Source organism: Hyla sarda, chromosome 13 (genome assembly GCF_029499605.1).
Source record: "Hyla sarda isolate aHylSar1 chromosome 13, aHylSar1.hap1, whole genome shotgun sequence".
Classification (NCBI taxonomy): Eukaryota; Metazoa; Chordata; class Amphibia; order Anura; family Hylidae; genus Hyla; species Hyla sarda.
The window spans coordinates 13,985,809-14,000,727 of NC_079201.1; the positions used below are offsets into that span (position 1 = coordinate 13,985,809).

At 46.8% G+C, this 14,919-nt stretch overlaps 1 protein-coding gene across 1 annotated transcript in view; it reads right to left on the reverse strand.

Annotated features, from left to right (window-relative positions):
- Nucleotides 1-1,099: 1,099 nt before the first annotated feature.
- The window catches only part of LOC130297672 (uncharacterized), a 73,688-nt gene continuing 59,868 nt past the window's right edge, over nt 1,100-14,919 (reverse strand). Inside the window, 7 exon segments of the mRNA XM_056550385.1 lie at nt 1,100-1,373; nt 4,764-4,897; nt 4,982-5,136; nt 6,404-6,664; nt 7,834-7,994; nt 8,086-8,219; nt 9,509-9,675. Of these exon segments, the coding sequence (XP_056406360.1) occupies nt 1,187-1,373; nt 4,764-4,897; nt 4,982-5,136; nt 6,404-6,664; nt 7,834-7,994; nt 8,086-8,219; nt 9,509-9,675 (1,199 nt within the window). The 3' untranslated portion in view covers nt 1,100-1,186.

Here is a 14,919-nt window from a genome sequence, read left to right on the forward strand (position 1 = left end):
GTGCTGACAGGAAGCGTGGAGAGACGGAGCAGACTACTTTTGCAGCCTGTGACATGACGTCACAGCTTACAAGGAAAAGAGCAAAACATTTCTTCACTATGGCTAATAATATTTATATTTGTAAGCTGCTTTATTATACTTTTTGACTCCATACACAGGTTGTTTCTTTCGCTAGACAACCCCTTTAACCCCATAGGTGGCTGCCTATTGGTATTACTAAACAGGAAGCCTTTTGGTCTATTCAGATAATAATTCTTTACCGCTTTCTTTTAGATTAACCCCTCAGTCTATGTATGCCATTGGTAGATATACTTTATTATAGAATATACTGGTTTTTTTTATTGTTTTTTTTTTTATTGATCGCATAAAATATAGTACAAGTTTAGAATAGAGAATGTGAAAGCATCAAAAGCATAAAGTACGGTAAAATACACATGGCGGTAATCTATACCTTACTGCGCTGTATATCATGATAGCAAACAGGGTAATACTATAGGAAACAAAACAACATATACTTTTGTAGGACGACTTTTAAAGGGGTTATCCAGGAAAAAAATTATATGTGTATGTGTGTATATATATATATATATATATATATATATATATATATATACACACATACACATATAATTTTTTTCCTGGATAACCCCTTTAAAAGTCGTCCTATATATATTGGCTCCAGAAAGTTAAACAGATTTGTAAATGACTTCTATTAAAAAATCTTAATCCTTTCAGTACTTATGAGCTGCTGAAGTTGAGTTGTTCTTTTCTGTCTAAGTGCTCTCTGATGACACGTGTCTCGGGAGCTGTCCAAATGTAGAAGCAAATCCCCATAGCAAACCTCTTCTACTCTGTGCAGTTCCCGAGACGAGCAGAGATGTCAGCAGAGAGCACTGTTGCCAGACAGAAAAGAACAACTCAACTTCAGCAGCTGATAATTAATGGAAGGATTAAGATTTTTTTAATAGACGTAATTTTCAAATTTGTTTAACTTTATGGAGCCAGTTAATTATATATATATATATATATATATATATATATATATATATACACACACATATACACAGGCATGCTAGGAGTTGTAGTTTTGCAACAGCTGGAGGCACCCTGGATGTAATAGACTGTAGTAAACTCTACATATATTCGCTCCAGGACTATATTGTAGATCCTTTATATGGAATGTTCTCTATATTGGCATTTTCTTCATCCTTATTGGAGGAATATCAGCCGGCAGAACGTCTATACCGTGGCTGCTTCTCACGCCACGAAACTGGGTGCAGTGGAATCCGACGTGTAGTTTTCGGGTACCGCTTCGGCTGGGCGAAAAGGTGATGGTGCGTCGTTCTGTTGTATTTGGGTCAATACTATCAAAGCTGAGTCGGAACAGACAAAAAAAAAATTTAGGAAATATCATGAATATTGTTCAAGAATGCAAGCTGGTGGGACTATGTTAAAGGGGTACTCCGGTAGAAAACTTTTTTTTTTTTATTTTTTTTAATCAACTGGTGCCAGAAAGTTAAACAGATTAGTAAATCACTTCTATTAAAAAAATCTTAATCCTTCCAGTACTTATTAGCTGCTGAATACTACAGAGGAAATTATTTTCTTTTTGGAACACAGAGTTCTCTGCTGACCTCACGAGCACAGTGCTCTCTGCTGACATCTCTGTCCATTTTAAGAAATGTCCAGAGTAGGAGAAAATCCCCATAGAAAACATTATGCTGCTTCTGGACAGTTCCTAAAATGGACAGAGATGTCAGCAGAGAGCTCTGTGTTCCAAATAGAATATAATCCCCTCTGTAGTATTCAGCAGCTAATAAGTGCTGGAAGGATTAAGATTTTTTTTTAATAAAAGTCATTTACAAATCTGTTTAACTTTCTGGCACCAGTTGATTTAAAAAAATAAAAATAAAAAGTTCACCACTGGAGTACTCCTTTAAAGGGGTACTCCGGGCAACTGAACATATCGGAAACTAGGACGGGTAAGTAGGATGGGCCCCATACAGGAGAGCGCGGGGGACACGAGCAGTCAGACACCCTGCGATCATACACTTATCCCCTATCCTGTGAATAGGGCATAAGTGTCTGATCGGGGGCGGGGGTATGACTAATGGGGTCCCCCACAATCTCCTGTAAGTGGCCCGTCGTACTTACCCGTCCTTGGTGTGCTCTGGCCTCCATGCGGTGACACCAGGCCTGGTGCAAGTATTTATGCCACCCTAGGCAAAAGCTAATTTTGCAGCCCCTTGATCCCGCCCTTTGACACGCCCCCCATTACTACTGTGTGACACACTGTAACAAACCTCCTCCTCATGTAATCGATCAGGGGTTTTGCTGGATAAGCAGGTGCTTCTGATTCTGGCTAACTGTATTGCTGCAGGTAGAGCGGCTCCCCCATCAAGAGTGCGCTCTAGGCGGCTGCCTATTTTGCCTACAGGTAAAGCCGGCCCTGGGTGACTTACAGAGCACAGTACAGCTCCCTGGCATGGAAATGATGTGCAGCAAATGAAGAACAACACCTACCTGATTTATAGCAACTATTGCTATGCAGTTCTATGTGTCAGAACAGGTTGGTCAAGTAGGATTTTGGCAGTAGCTGCCTGTAATTAAACAGGTTTGCATTGTATAAAGAAAGTTCATAAGATCAGGATTTACTCTAAAATCCCTACTGTGTTAGATATATTATAGTTTTAAAGGGGTTATCCAACATAAGGGGACTTAAAGGGGTATTCCAGGCAAAACCTTTTTTTATATATATCAACTGGCTCCGGAAAGTTAAGCAAATTTGTAAATTACTTCTATTAAAAAATCTTAATCCTTCCAATAGTTATTAGCTTCTGAAGTTTTCTGTCTAACTGTTCAAAGATGATGTCACGTCCCGGGAGCTGTGCATGATGGGAGAATATCCCCATAGGAACTGCACAGCTCCCGGGATGTGAGTCATCAAAGAGCAGTTAGACAGAAAACAGCAACTCAACTTCAGAAGCTGATAACTATTGGAAGGATTAAGATTTTTTAATAGAAGTAATTTACAAATCTGTTTAACTTTCCGGAGCCAGTTGATATATAAAAAAAGTTTTGGCCTGGAATACCCCTTTAAGTACTTACCTGCCAGAAGTTATGGACATATTTTTATTTTTATTTTATTTTTTTTTAAATCAACTGGTGCCAGAAAGTTAAACAGATTTGTAAATTACTTCTATTAAAAAATCTTAATCCTTCCAGTACTTATTAGCTGCTGAATACGACAGTGGAAATTCTTTTCTTTTTGGAATACAGAGCTCTCTGCTGACACCTCTGTCCATTTTAGGAACTGTCCATAGCAGCATATGTTTTCTATGGGGATTTTCTCCTACTCTGGACAGTTGTTAAAATGGACAGAGATGTCAGCAGAGAGCACTGTGGGCATGTTGTCAGCAGAGAGCTCTGTGTGTTCAAAAAAGAAAAGAATTTCAGCAGCTAATAAGTGCTAGAAGGATTAAGATTTTTTTTAATAGAAGTAATTTACAAATCAGTTTTAACTTTCTGTCACCAGTTTATTAAAAAAAAAAAAAAATTTCCACTGGAGTACCCCTTTAAAGAAGGATCGATGCTTTTTTGGGGGCTTAAAAGCTATGTTGTGAGTCCACCATAACGGTGCTGCTTTCTATTTGTGAAATGGCTATTTCCTGTTGGAGTGTCCTCCCTCCAACTACGAGTCCCAGGATCCTTTGTAAGTGTGAGGTCACTTTTCTCCCTTCCACACATCAGCCACCTCACCCATTGCAGCACAACTGAGCTCCCTTCTTGGCATGCTGTTCATAAAACTACAATTCCCTGCAGCCCTGAGGAGAATGATCTCTGCTCCACCCATTGAAGCGCAGGCTCCCTCTAAACACTTGACTAGTGATGTAATATCTCGGGCTGCACTGCAACCTGGGAAAGGCTGAGACGACACTCATTTTGTATGCTGCTAAAAAATAAACATTGGGGCAAAGATCACATAAGAATTGCGAGACCATCATCAAACAGACCAATTTTTAACCCGTTCCTGGCTATTTTTTAAGAAACACTGTAGCATTTCTAAAATGCTACAGTGACGTCACGCTTTCTCAATGCAAGTCTATGGGAGGGGGCGTGACGTCATGAGCCTCCGGCGCCGCAGCTGGTGTTCTAAATGAACGCCGGGTGCTGCAGGGAGATCGTGGGGGGTCCCAACAGCGGGACCCCTGTGATGAGACATCTTATCCCCTATCCTTAAGATAGGGGATAAGATGTCTAGAGGTGGAGTACTCCTTTAAAGGGAATTTTTTTTTTTTTTTAATCAACTGGTGCCAGAAAGTTAAACAGATTTGTAAATGACTATTAAAAAATCTTAATCCTTCCAGTACTTATTAGCTGCTGTGTGCTACAGAGGAAAGTCTTTTCTTTTTGAATTTCTTTTTTGTGTTGTCCACAGTGCTCTCTGCTGACACCTGATGCCCGTATCAGGAACTGTCCCCATAGCAAACCTATCCTGCTCTGGACAGTTCCTGACACGGACAGAGGTGTCAGCAGAGAGCACTGTGGACAATACAAAAAAGAAATTCCAAAAGAGAAGAATTTCCTCTGTAGCATACAGCTACTAATAAGTACTAAAAGGATTAAGATTTTTAAATAGAAGTAATTTACAAATCTGTTTAACTTTCTGGCACCAGTTCATTTAAATATATATATATTTTTTCCCCATCGGAGTACCCCTTGAACATTAATGGGTTGTTCATAATAGGACCAGATCCACTTACCTATATGACCTTTCCTTATGGATGAGGCCTTCTCCAGATACTGTTATGACGCAGCTCTCTAGTTTCTCCTCCAATGGGTTTGTGATACTGACTGTGACAGTGAGGAGCTGGTACTGTAGCGCCTCCTCTGGTACCTGTAAATAGGTGTAGTTGTTTTGTTTTTATAGGAGATGTCCACATGACGCGGTGTATTGGTTTACATAACGGCCATTACTCACCTGGATCACAACTTTGGGTTTGAGCATGACCAGCTTCTTGCTAATACAACGTGTGTCGGCCACATCTTTAACAAGACCTATTAGCCGAATTTCGTTGGTTTCCGATGGCGAGACGGCATAATCCATGGGATGAATCTGAGCTTTCACAATGTTATCTAACAGCCAAAAAAAAAAAAATTTAAACATATAAAAGGTAAGCAAAAAATTTGTCTTAATTAATTAGTTAAAGCGTACCCGTCCGATCCAACAAATTATAATTTTTTTTTAAATATCACTCAGTATCTAATCCCGACCATGTACATGTAATTTTTATGCGTCTAGCACCTTTATTTATTTATTTATTACACTTTTAATTTAGCTCCCTAGTCTGAATTCCTCTCAAAGGGAGGGGGCGTGGCCTCACTGTGCAGGTCTCCGCCCCCTCCCTCAGTATGTTGTCTGCTCACATCTCCCCTAGAATTAGCAAAAGTACAACTCCCAGCTTGTCCTCACTGACAGTAGCGGGACACAAGCTGACAGTGGGAGGATGTTTCCCCTGTGCTCACAGCTGTCAATCAAGGAAGTGTGTCCATGACATAGGTGATGACTCATGGACACAGCAGGACTGGTATGTGTCCAAGCAGGCAGGGGGGGCCATTGTTTGACTGGCTTTTTCAGTATGAAATACGGAAAATGTTCTAATGAAAGCAATTACAAAACCTATTGGTTATACATGCTTTACAACATATCAAAGGTTTTCGTATCTGACAGTGCCCCTTTAATTTAAGTAATTTATATATATATTTTTTACATGTACTAGCGAAACAGCTATTGCTATTTTACATGTTTAGGTTACCAGTTTTTGCAACCCCAAATTCCCCAGAAGCGGCGCATGGTCACGGCCACACACGGCGTTGTAATCAGCATATGGCCTTGATGTGCAATTTAGGAGGGGGGTGGGGTATATCAGCTGCTAAAGCAGAAAAAAATTAAAGGGGTATTCCTGCCAAAGACCTCTTATCCCCTATCTTAAAGATAGGGGGTAAGATATCTGATCGCAGGGGGCCTGTGACACCCCCCACGATCTCTTGAGAATGTCTGTTTTCGGGGCTAGAGACATGACGCCACGCCCCCTCCATTCACATGACTGAGTCATCCCCCCCCATCCACTGCTGCACCGTGACGCTTTTCCACCCGGCACCTGCATCTGTGGAGTCAGAGCAACAGGGGGAGGAGTGTTGCGGCGGCGCGCAACATGACGTCACGACGCTGGCGCCGCCTTCACGGATCTTTTAAAGGAGCGGAAGGATCCATCACCATCGGTCGGACGGAGGCTTCATCAAAATATAAGTAAATAGAAGGAAGGGGTGTAATTAAGGAGGGTGTGGGTGGAGGGGGTGCCAAATGCTCTAGGTATGCCCCTGTACCCAATTGAGTACTTACCTTTATTTTCCTGTAGAGACAATTCCGACTGTTCCTTCCAAAAGTATGGGCAGCCGTTCCCATTGTCGTCCAGATATTGAGCACAAAGAAACACGCACACGTTCTTCTTTATCTGGCTATCGTTGGGCACCTTCATGGTGATCGGGATATCCTGCCCAAATAATACTGTATCCATCGTTTGGATGGTGAGAGAAGGGAAGGGGTCATTCCTGGCATTGCCTTCTGTATATTTCTGGAATTCTTCCCAATGGTGTGTGGCCCCTGTCAAAATAAATGTATCCAATTACTTCTGCATGATATGGTGATGTATATTTTATATACAGCCGTCACGCCCCCTCCCATAGACTTTCATTGAGGGGGTGGGGTGTGATGTTATGAGGGGGCGGGTCTCACTAGCTCCCGGTGCCGGCTCCAGCGTTCAGAACAGGTTCCATACGCTGAGCAGCGGAGTACCACTTTAAGAGTCCAGTAGGCTGTCTTATTGATGGACCGCCTTCCCTGTTTGAATGTACATTAAGAGATAACTGCCAGTCACTGATTAGCCCAGCCCACTGGACTCCTAAGCCCTGAAGAAGCAGGACTATAAATGTGCCACTTGACAAATTCTCTTTAAAGGGGTACTACCGTGCTGACAACTCATCCCCTATCTAAAGGATAGGGGATAAGTTGCCTGATCGCGCGGGGTCCTACCGCTGGGGACCCCCGTGATCTCGCACACAGCACCCCGCGATCGTCAGGCCCCGGAGCGAACATTCACTCCGGGTCTGATGACAGCCGATCACGGCGTGACGTCACAGCTCCGCCCCCATGTGACATCCCGCTACTCCCCTCAATGTAAGTCTATGGCAGGGGGCGAGACAGCTGTCTCGCCCCCTGCCACAGACTTGCATTGAGGGGCGGAGCAAGACGTCACACGGGGGCGGAACTGTGACGTCACGATCACCGGCTCAGTCATCAGACCCAGAGCGGATGTTCGCTCCGGGGCCTGATGATCGCGGGGTGCTGCGTGTGAGATTGCGGGGGTCCCCGCGCGATCACGCAACTTATCCCCTATCCTTTAGATAGGGGATAAGTTGTCAGCACGGTAGTACCCCTTTAAATTTGACTTTAAAGGGGTACTCTGCTGCTTAGCATTTGGAACAAACTGTTCCGAACTCTGGAGCCGGCGCCGGGAGCTTGTGATGTCATAGCCCCCGCCCCCTCATTAAATCACACCCCGCCCCCTCAATGCAAGTCTATGGGAGGGGGCGTGGCGGCAGCCACGCCCCCTCCCATAGACTTGCATTGAGGGGGCGGGGTGTGATTTAATGAGGGGGCAGGGCTAATATGTCACGAGCTGCCAACTCCAGCGTTCGGTACAGTTTGTTCCGGAGTACCCCTTTAACATTGTTGACTATATCTCTATTTCAGAAAAGTCAAGAGTTACTTACATTCTTGAACATCACTGGATAAAACTTCTAGGCCTTGGAATCCATGGATGACCCCGAGCTTGTCACTCCGGACCTGTACATAGAGCCTCCGCTCACCGACTTGTGTTGGCATGAAGGTCAGTGGGTAGAGTAGGTTGCCTCCTGGTAACACATCTTTGCACCTATAAAGTAATTGGTATCTATTATATCAGGATTTGTACCATGATGCATTGCTGGGATCTATAGACCCAAAGTCTTTATTGTTTTCCATACCTGTAGACTTTCTCTCCGTGTATCAGTCCTTTACCCGATGTTCTGATTTCACATTGTTTCAGAGTCTTCTTCAGGGGGTTGGATAAAGCCACCATTGCCGTTATTGGCTGAAACTGCAGGGCTACCATTGGCATCTGGGAAAGGATCGCAAAGACTAGAACATTTAAAGGGGTACTCCGGTGGAAAACAATTTATTTTAAATCAACTGGTGCCAGAAAGTTAAACAGATTTGTAAATTACTTCTATTAAAAAAAGCTTAATCCTTCCAATACTTATCAGCTGCTGTATACTACAGAGGAAATTCTTTTCTTTTTGGAACACAGAGCTCTCTGCTGACATCACGAGCACAGTGCTCTCTGCTGACATCTCTGTCCATTTTAGGAATTGTCCAGAACAGCAGATGTTTGCTATGGGGATTTCCTTTTACTCTGCTGACATCTCTGTCCATTTTAGGAATTGTCCAGAGCAGCATATGTTTGCTATGGGGATATTCTCCTACTCTGGACAGTTCCTAAAATGGACAGAGATGTCAGAAGAGAGCTCTGTGTTCCAAAAAGCAAAGAATTTCCTCTGTGGTATTCAGCAGCTAATAAGTACTGGAAGGATTAAGATTTTTTTAAGAGAAGTAAATTACAAATCTGTATAACTTTCTGGCACCAGTTGATAGAAAAAAAAATAAAAAAAGTTTTCCACTGGAGTACCCCTTTAAAGTGGTTTAACCAGGTGATTACCAAACACAGCGCCATTCACTGTGTACTGGCTGTGACTGGTACTGCAGTTTATGTATATTCAGCAGTATTTAACTCTTCCAATACTTATTAGTTGCTGTATACTACAGAGAAAGTTCTTTTCTTTTTTTAAATGTCTTTTCTGTCTGACAACAGTGCTGTCTGCTGACACCTCTGTCCGTGTCAGAGTACAAGCAAATCCCCATAGCAAACCACCTATCCTTCTCTGGACAGTTCCTAAAATGGACAGAGGTGTCAGCAGAGAGCACTGTGGTCGTGACAGAAAAGAAATCCAAAAAGAAAAGAATTTCCTCTGTAGTATATACAGCTGCTAATAAGTACTGGAAGGATTAAGATTTTTTTTAATAGAAGTCATTTACAAATCTGTATACATTTCTGGCACCAGTTGATAAAAAAAATAAGATAAATAAAAATAAAAAGTTCCACCGGAGTACCCCTTTAAACAGCCTTCCCAGTAGGCACAATGCCACCGCATATAGGAGATGTAGAAGCCCTTCAGACTTCCTCTATATAAGAAAAAGCCAAATTAAAGTGATATGTGCAGGTATCTATAGTCTGATGCCAATACTGATGTGTACCCACAAGTACAGTATAACCTATGGAGTTTGACAAGGGTTAAAAAAAAAAAAAATCCCCAAAACTGACCCTGGTTCCTGCGAGGAATGTTGACTTACTTGAATGGCCAGGGATGGTTTATAGATGGTGACATCGTCATCCGCCAGGGCATAGCGGCCATCTTCATGTTGCGGTTCTTTCAGGAGAGCCGTAATTCTCATCAGGTTATTGTCCAGCAGTTCTTCCTTGTACGCGGAGAAGTTCATTCTTCCGGAAACTCTTATTGCTGTGCGATCATGTAAGTAGTGTCAGTTTGTACCTGCCCCATGTTTTTTTTTATCTTATTCTTGGCCTAAGGGGTCAGCGTTGCATTTCTTCTCTATTGGATACAGTATTTAACTGTAGATTGGCGACCTCTGCCCTAATGTATATTTAAGTAACGTCATTATATACTAATAGAATCAATGAATGGCCAACCAATGTGCTCGTGTGTCTGCTTTACGGATACAGTGAAAGGGTAGAAGGGGTCCTTAGTGTCTCATCAGTTGGGGGCAGCTGTTCGGCAGAGCTGCACCCCCTGATCAGCTGTTCGGCAGAGCTGCACCCCCTGATCAGCTGGTTGGTAGAGCTGCACCCCCTGATCAGCTGTTTGGCAGAGCTGCACCCCCTGATCAGCTGTTTGGTAAAGCTGCACCCCCTGATCAGCTGTTTGGTAGAGCTGCACCCCCTGATCAGCTGTTTGGTAGAGCTGCACCCCCTGATCAGCTGTTTGGTAGAGCTGCACCCCCTGATCAGCTGTTTGGTAGAGCTGCACCCCCTGATCAGCTGTTTGGCAGAGCTGCACCCCCTGATCAGCTGTTTGGTAGAGCTGCACCCCCTGATCAGCTGTTTGGTAGAGCTGCACCCCCTGATCAGCTGTTGGGTAGAGCTGCACCCCCTGATCAGCTGTTTGGTAGAGCTGCACCCCCTGATCAGCTGGTTGGTAGAGCTGCACCCCCTGATCATCTGTTCATCAGAGCTGCACCCCCTGATCAGCTGTTTGGTAGAGCTGCACCCCCTGATCATCTGTTCATCAGAGCTGCACCCCCCGATCAGCTGTTTGGTAGAGCTGCACCCCCTGATCAGCTGTTTGGCAGAGCTGCACCCCCTGATCAGCTATTCGGCAGAGCTGCACCCCCTGATCAGCTGTTTGGTAGAGCTGCACCCCCTGATCAGCTGTTTGGCAGAGCTGCACCCCCTGATCAGCTATTTGGCAGAGCTGCACCCCCTGATCAGCTGTTTGGTAGAGCTGCACCCCCTGATCAGCTGTTTGGCAAGGCTGCACCCCCTGATCAGCTGTTTGGTAGAGCTGCACCCCCTGATCAGCTATTCGGCAGAGCTGCACCCCCTGATCAGCTGTTTGGTAGAGCTGCACCCCCTGATCAGCTGTTTGGTAGAGCTGCACCCCCTGATCAGCTGTTTGGTAGAGCTGCACCCCCTGATCAGCTGTTTGGCAGAGCTGCACCCCCTGATCAGCTGTTTGGCAGAGCTGCACCCCCTGATCAGCTATTTGGCAGAGCTGCACCCCCTGATCAGCTATTTGGCAGAGCTGCACCCCCTGATCAGCTGTTTGGTAGAGCTGCACCCCCTGATCAGCTGTTTGGCAGAGCTGCACCCCCTGATCAGCTATTCGGCAGAGCTGCACCCCCTGATCAGCTATTCGGCAGAGCTGCACCCCCTGATCAGCTGTTTGGTAGAGCTGCACCCCCTGATCAGCTGTTTGGTAGAGCTGCACCCCCTGATCAGCTGTTTGGTAGATCTGCACCCCCTTATCAGCTACTCGGTAGAGCTGCACCCCCTGATCAGCGGTTTGGCAGAGCTGCACCCCCTGATCAGCTGTTTGGTAGAGCTGCACCCCCTGATCATCTGTTCATCAGAGCTGCACCCCCTGATCAGCTGTTTGGTAGAGCTGCACCCCCTGATCATCTGTTCATCAGAGCTGCACCCCCGATCAGCTGTTTGGTAGAGCTGCACCCCCTGATCAGCTGTTTGGCAGAGCTGCACCCCCTGATCAGCTATTCGGCAGAGCTGCACCCCCTGATCAGCTATTCGGCAGAGCTGCACCCCCTGATCAGCTGTTTGGTAGAGCTGCACCCCCTGATCAGCTGTTTGGTAGAGCTGCACCCCCTGATCAGCTGTTTGGTAGATCTGCACCCCCTTATCAGCTATTCGGTAGAGCTGCACCCCCTGATCAGCGGTTTGGCAGAGCTGCACCCCCTGATCAGCTGTTTGGTAGAGCTGCACCCCCTGATCATCTGTTCATCAGAGCTGCACCCCCTGATCAGCTGTTTGGTAGAGCTGCACCCCCTGATCATCTGTTCATCAGAGCTGCACCCCCGATCAGCTGTTTGGTAGAGCTGCACCCCCTGATCAGCTGTTTGGCAGAGCTGCACCCCCTGATCAGCTATTCGGCAGAGCTGCACCCCCTGATCAGCTGTTTGGTAGAGCTGCACCCCCTGATCAGCTGTTTGGCAGAGCTGCACCCCCTGATCAGCTATTTGGCAGAGCTGCACCCCCTGATCAGCTGTTTGGTAGAGCTGCACCCCCTGATCAGCTGTTTGGTAGAGCTGCACCCCCTGATCAGCTGTTTGGTAGAGCTGCACCCCCTGATCAGCTGTTTGGTAGAGCTGCACCCCCTGATCAGCTGTTGGGTAGAGCTGCACCCCCTGATCAGCTGTTTGGTAGAGCTGCACCCCCTGATCAGCTGGTTGGTAGAGCTGCACCCCCTGATCATCTGTTCATCAGAGCTGCACCCCCTGATCAGCTGTTTGGTAGAGCTGCACCCCCTGATCATCTGTTCATCAGAGCTGCACCCCCCGATCAGCTGTTTGGTAGAGCTGCACCCCCTGATCAGCTGTTTGGCAGAGCTGCACCCCCTGATCAGCTATTCGGCAGAGCTGCACCCCCTGATCAGCTGTTTGGTAGAGCTGCACCCCCTGATCAGCTGTTTGGCAGAGCTGCACCCCCTGATCAGCTATTTGGCAGAGCTGCACCCCCTGATCAGCTGTTTGGTAGAGCTGCACCCCCTGATCAGCTGTTTGGCAAGGCTGCACCCCCTGATCAGCTGTTTGGTAGAGCTGCACCCCCTGATCAGCTATTCGGCAGAGCTGCACCCCCTGATCAGCTGTTTGGTAGAGCTGCACCCCCTGATCAGCTGTTTGGTAGAGCTGCACCCCCTGATCAGCTGTTTGGTAGAGCTGCACCCCCTGATCAGCTGTTTGGCAGAGCTGCACCCCCTGATCAGCTATTTGGCAGAGCTGCACCCCCTGATCAGCTGTTTGGTAGAGCTGCACCCCCTGATCAGCTGTTTGGCAAGGCTGCACCCCCTGATCAGCTGTTTGGTAGAGCTGCACCCCCTGATCAGCTATTCGGCAGAGCTGCACCCCCTGATCAGCTGTTTGGTAGAGCTGCACCCCCTGATCAGCTGTTTGGTAGAGCTGCACCCCCTGATCAGCTGTTTGGTAGAGCTGCACCCCCTGATCAGCTGTTTGGCAGAGCTGCACCCCCTGATCAGCTGTTTGGCAGAGCTGCACCCCCTGATCAGCTATTTGGCAGAGCTGCACCCCCTGATCAGCTGTTTGGTAGAGCTGCACCCCCTGATCAGCTGTTTGGCAGAGCTGCACCCCCTGATCAGCTATTCGGCAGAGCTGCACCCCCTGATCAGCTATTCGGCAGAGCTGCACCCCCTGATCAGCTGTTTGGTAGAGCTGCACCCCCTGATCAGCTGTTTGGTAGAGCTGCACCCCCTGATCAGCTGTTTGGTAGATCTGCACCCCCTTATCAGCTATTCGGTAGAGCTGCACCCCCTGATCAGCGGTTTGGCAGAGCTGCACCCCCTGATCAGCTGTTTGGTAGAGCTGCACCCCCTGATCATCTGTTCATCAGAGCTGCACCCCCTGATCAGCTGTTTGGTAGAGCTGCACCCCCTGATCATCTGTTCATCAGAGCTGCACCCCCGATCAGCTGTTTGGTAGAGCTGCACCCCCTGATCAGCTGTTTGGCAGAGCTGCACCCCCTGATCAGCTATTCGGCAGAGCTGCACCCCCTGATCAGCTATTCGGCAGAGCTGCACCCCCTGATCAGCTGTTTGGTAGAGCTGCACCCCCTGATCAGCTGTTTGGTAGATCTGCACCCCCTTATCAGCTATTCGGTAGAGCTGCACCCCCTGATCAGCGGTTTGGCAGAGCTGCACCCCCTGATCAGCTGTTTGGTAGAGCTGCACCCCCTGATCATCTGTTCATCAGAGCTGCACCCCCTGATCAGCTGTTTGGTAGAGCTGCACCCCCTGATCATCTGTTCATCAGAGCTGCACCCCCGATCAGCTGTTTGGCAGAGCTGCACCCCCTGATCAGCTGTTTGGCAGAGCTGCACCCCCTGATCAGCTATTCGGCAGAGCTGCACCCCCTGATCAGCTGTTTGGTAGAGCTGCACCCCCTGATCAGCTGTTTGGCAGAGCTGCACCCCCTGATCAGCTATTCGGCAGAGCTGCACCCCCTGATCAGCTGTTTGGCAGAGCTGCACCCCCTGATCAGCTGTTTGGCAGAGCTGCACCCCCTGATCAGCTGTTTGGTAGAGCTGCACCCCCTGATCAGCTGTTTGGCAGAGCTGCACCCCCTGATCAGCTATTCGGCAGAGCTGCACCCCTGATCAGCTGTTTGGTAGAGCTGCACCCCCTGATCAGCTATTCGGCAGAGCTTCTGAGCCCCAATGTATACTGCAATCAGAGCTGAAGGCATCAGCCCTGTTCGTGGTGTAGCGGCCATTTTGGTTACTACAGCTTATCTCTTGCCAAGGTCATCCTACTCCATCTACAATCTCCACCAGGCCCCAGGAGCTCTGCCAAACAGCTGATAAAGGGTCCCGGTCTCTACTAAAAAGTCCCAAAAACTCCACTCTGCCAATTGCAACATGATACTATGAAACAAACCCCTGATATATTAATATATATATATATATATATATCACAGTGGTCTCCAACCTGCGGACCTCCAGATGTTGCAAAACTACAACTCCCAGCATGCCCGGACAGCCAACGGCTGTCCGGGCATGCTGGGAGTTGTAGTTATGCAACATGTGGAGGTCCGCAGGTTGAAGACCACTGATATATCATCACATATAACTTAAAGTGGTTATCCAGGAAAAAAACTTTTTTTTATATATAAAACTGGTTCCAGAAAGTTAAACAGATTTGTAAATTACTTGCTATTAAAAAAATCTTAATCCTTTCAGTACTTATGAGCTTCTGAAGTTGAGTTGTTCTTTTCTGTCTAAGTGCTCTCTGCTGACATCTCTGCTTGTCTCGGGAACTGCACAGAATAGAAGAGGTTTGCTATGGGAATTTGCTTCTAAACTGGGCGGTTCCCGAGACACGTGTCATCAGAGAGCACTTAGACAGAAAAGAACAACTCAACTTCAGCAGCTCATAAGTACTGAAAGGATTAAGATTTTTTTTTTATAGAAGTAATTGACAAATCTGTTTAACTTTCTGGAG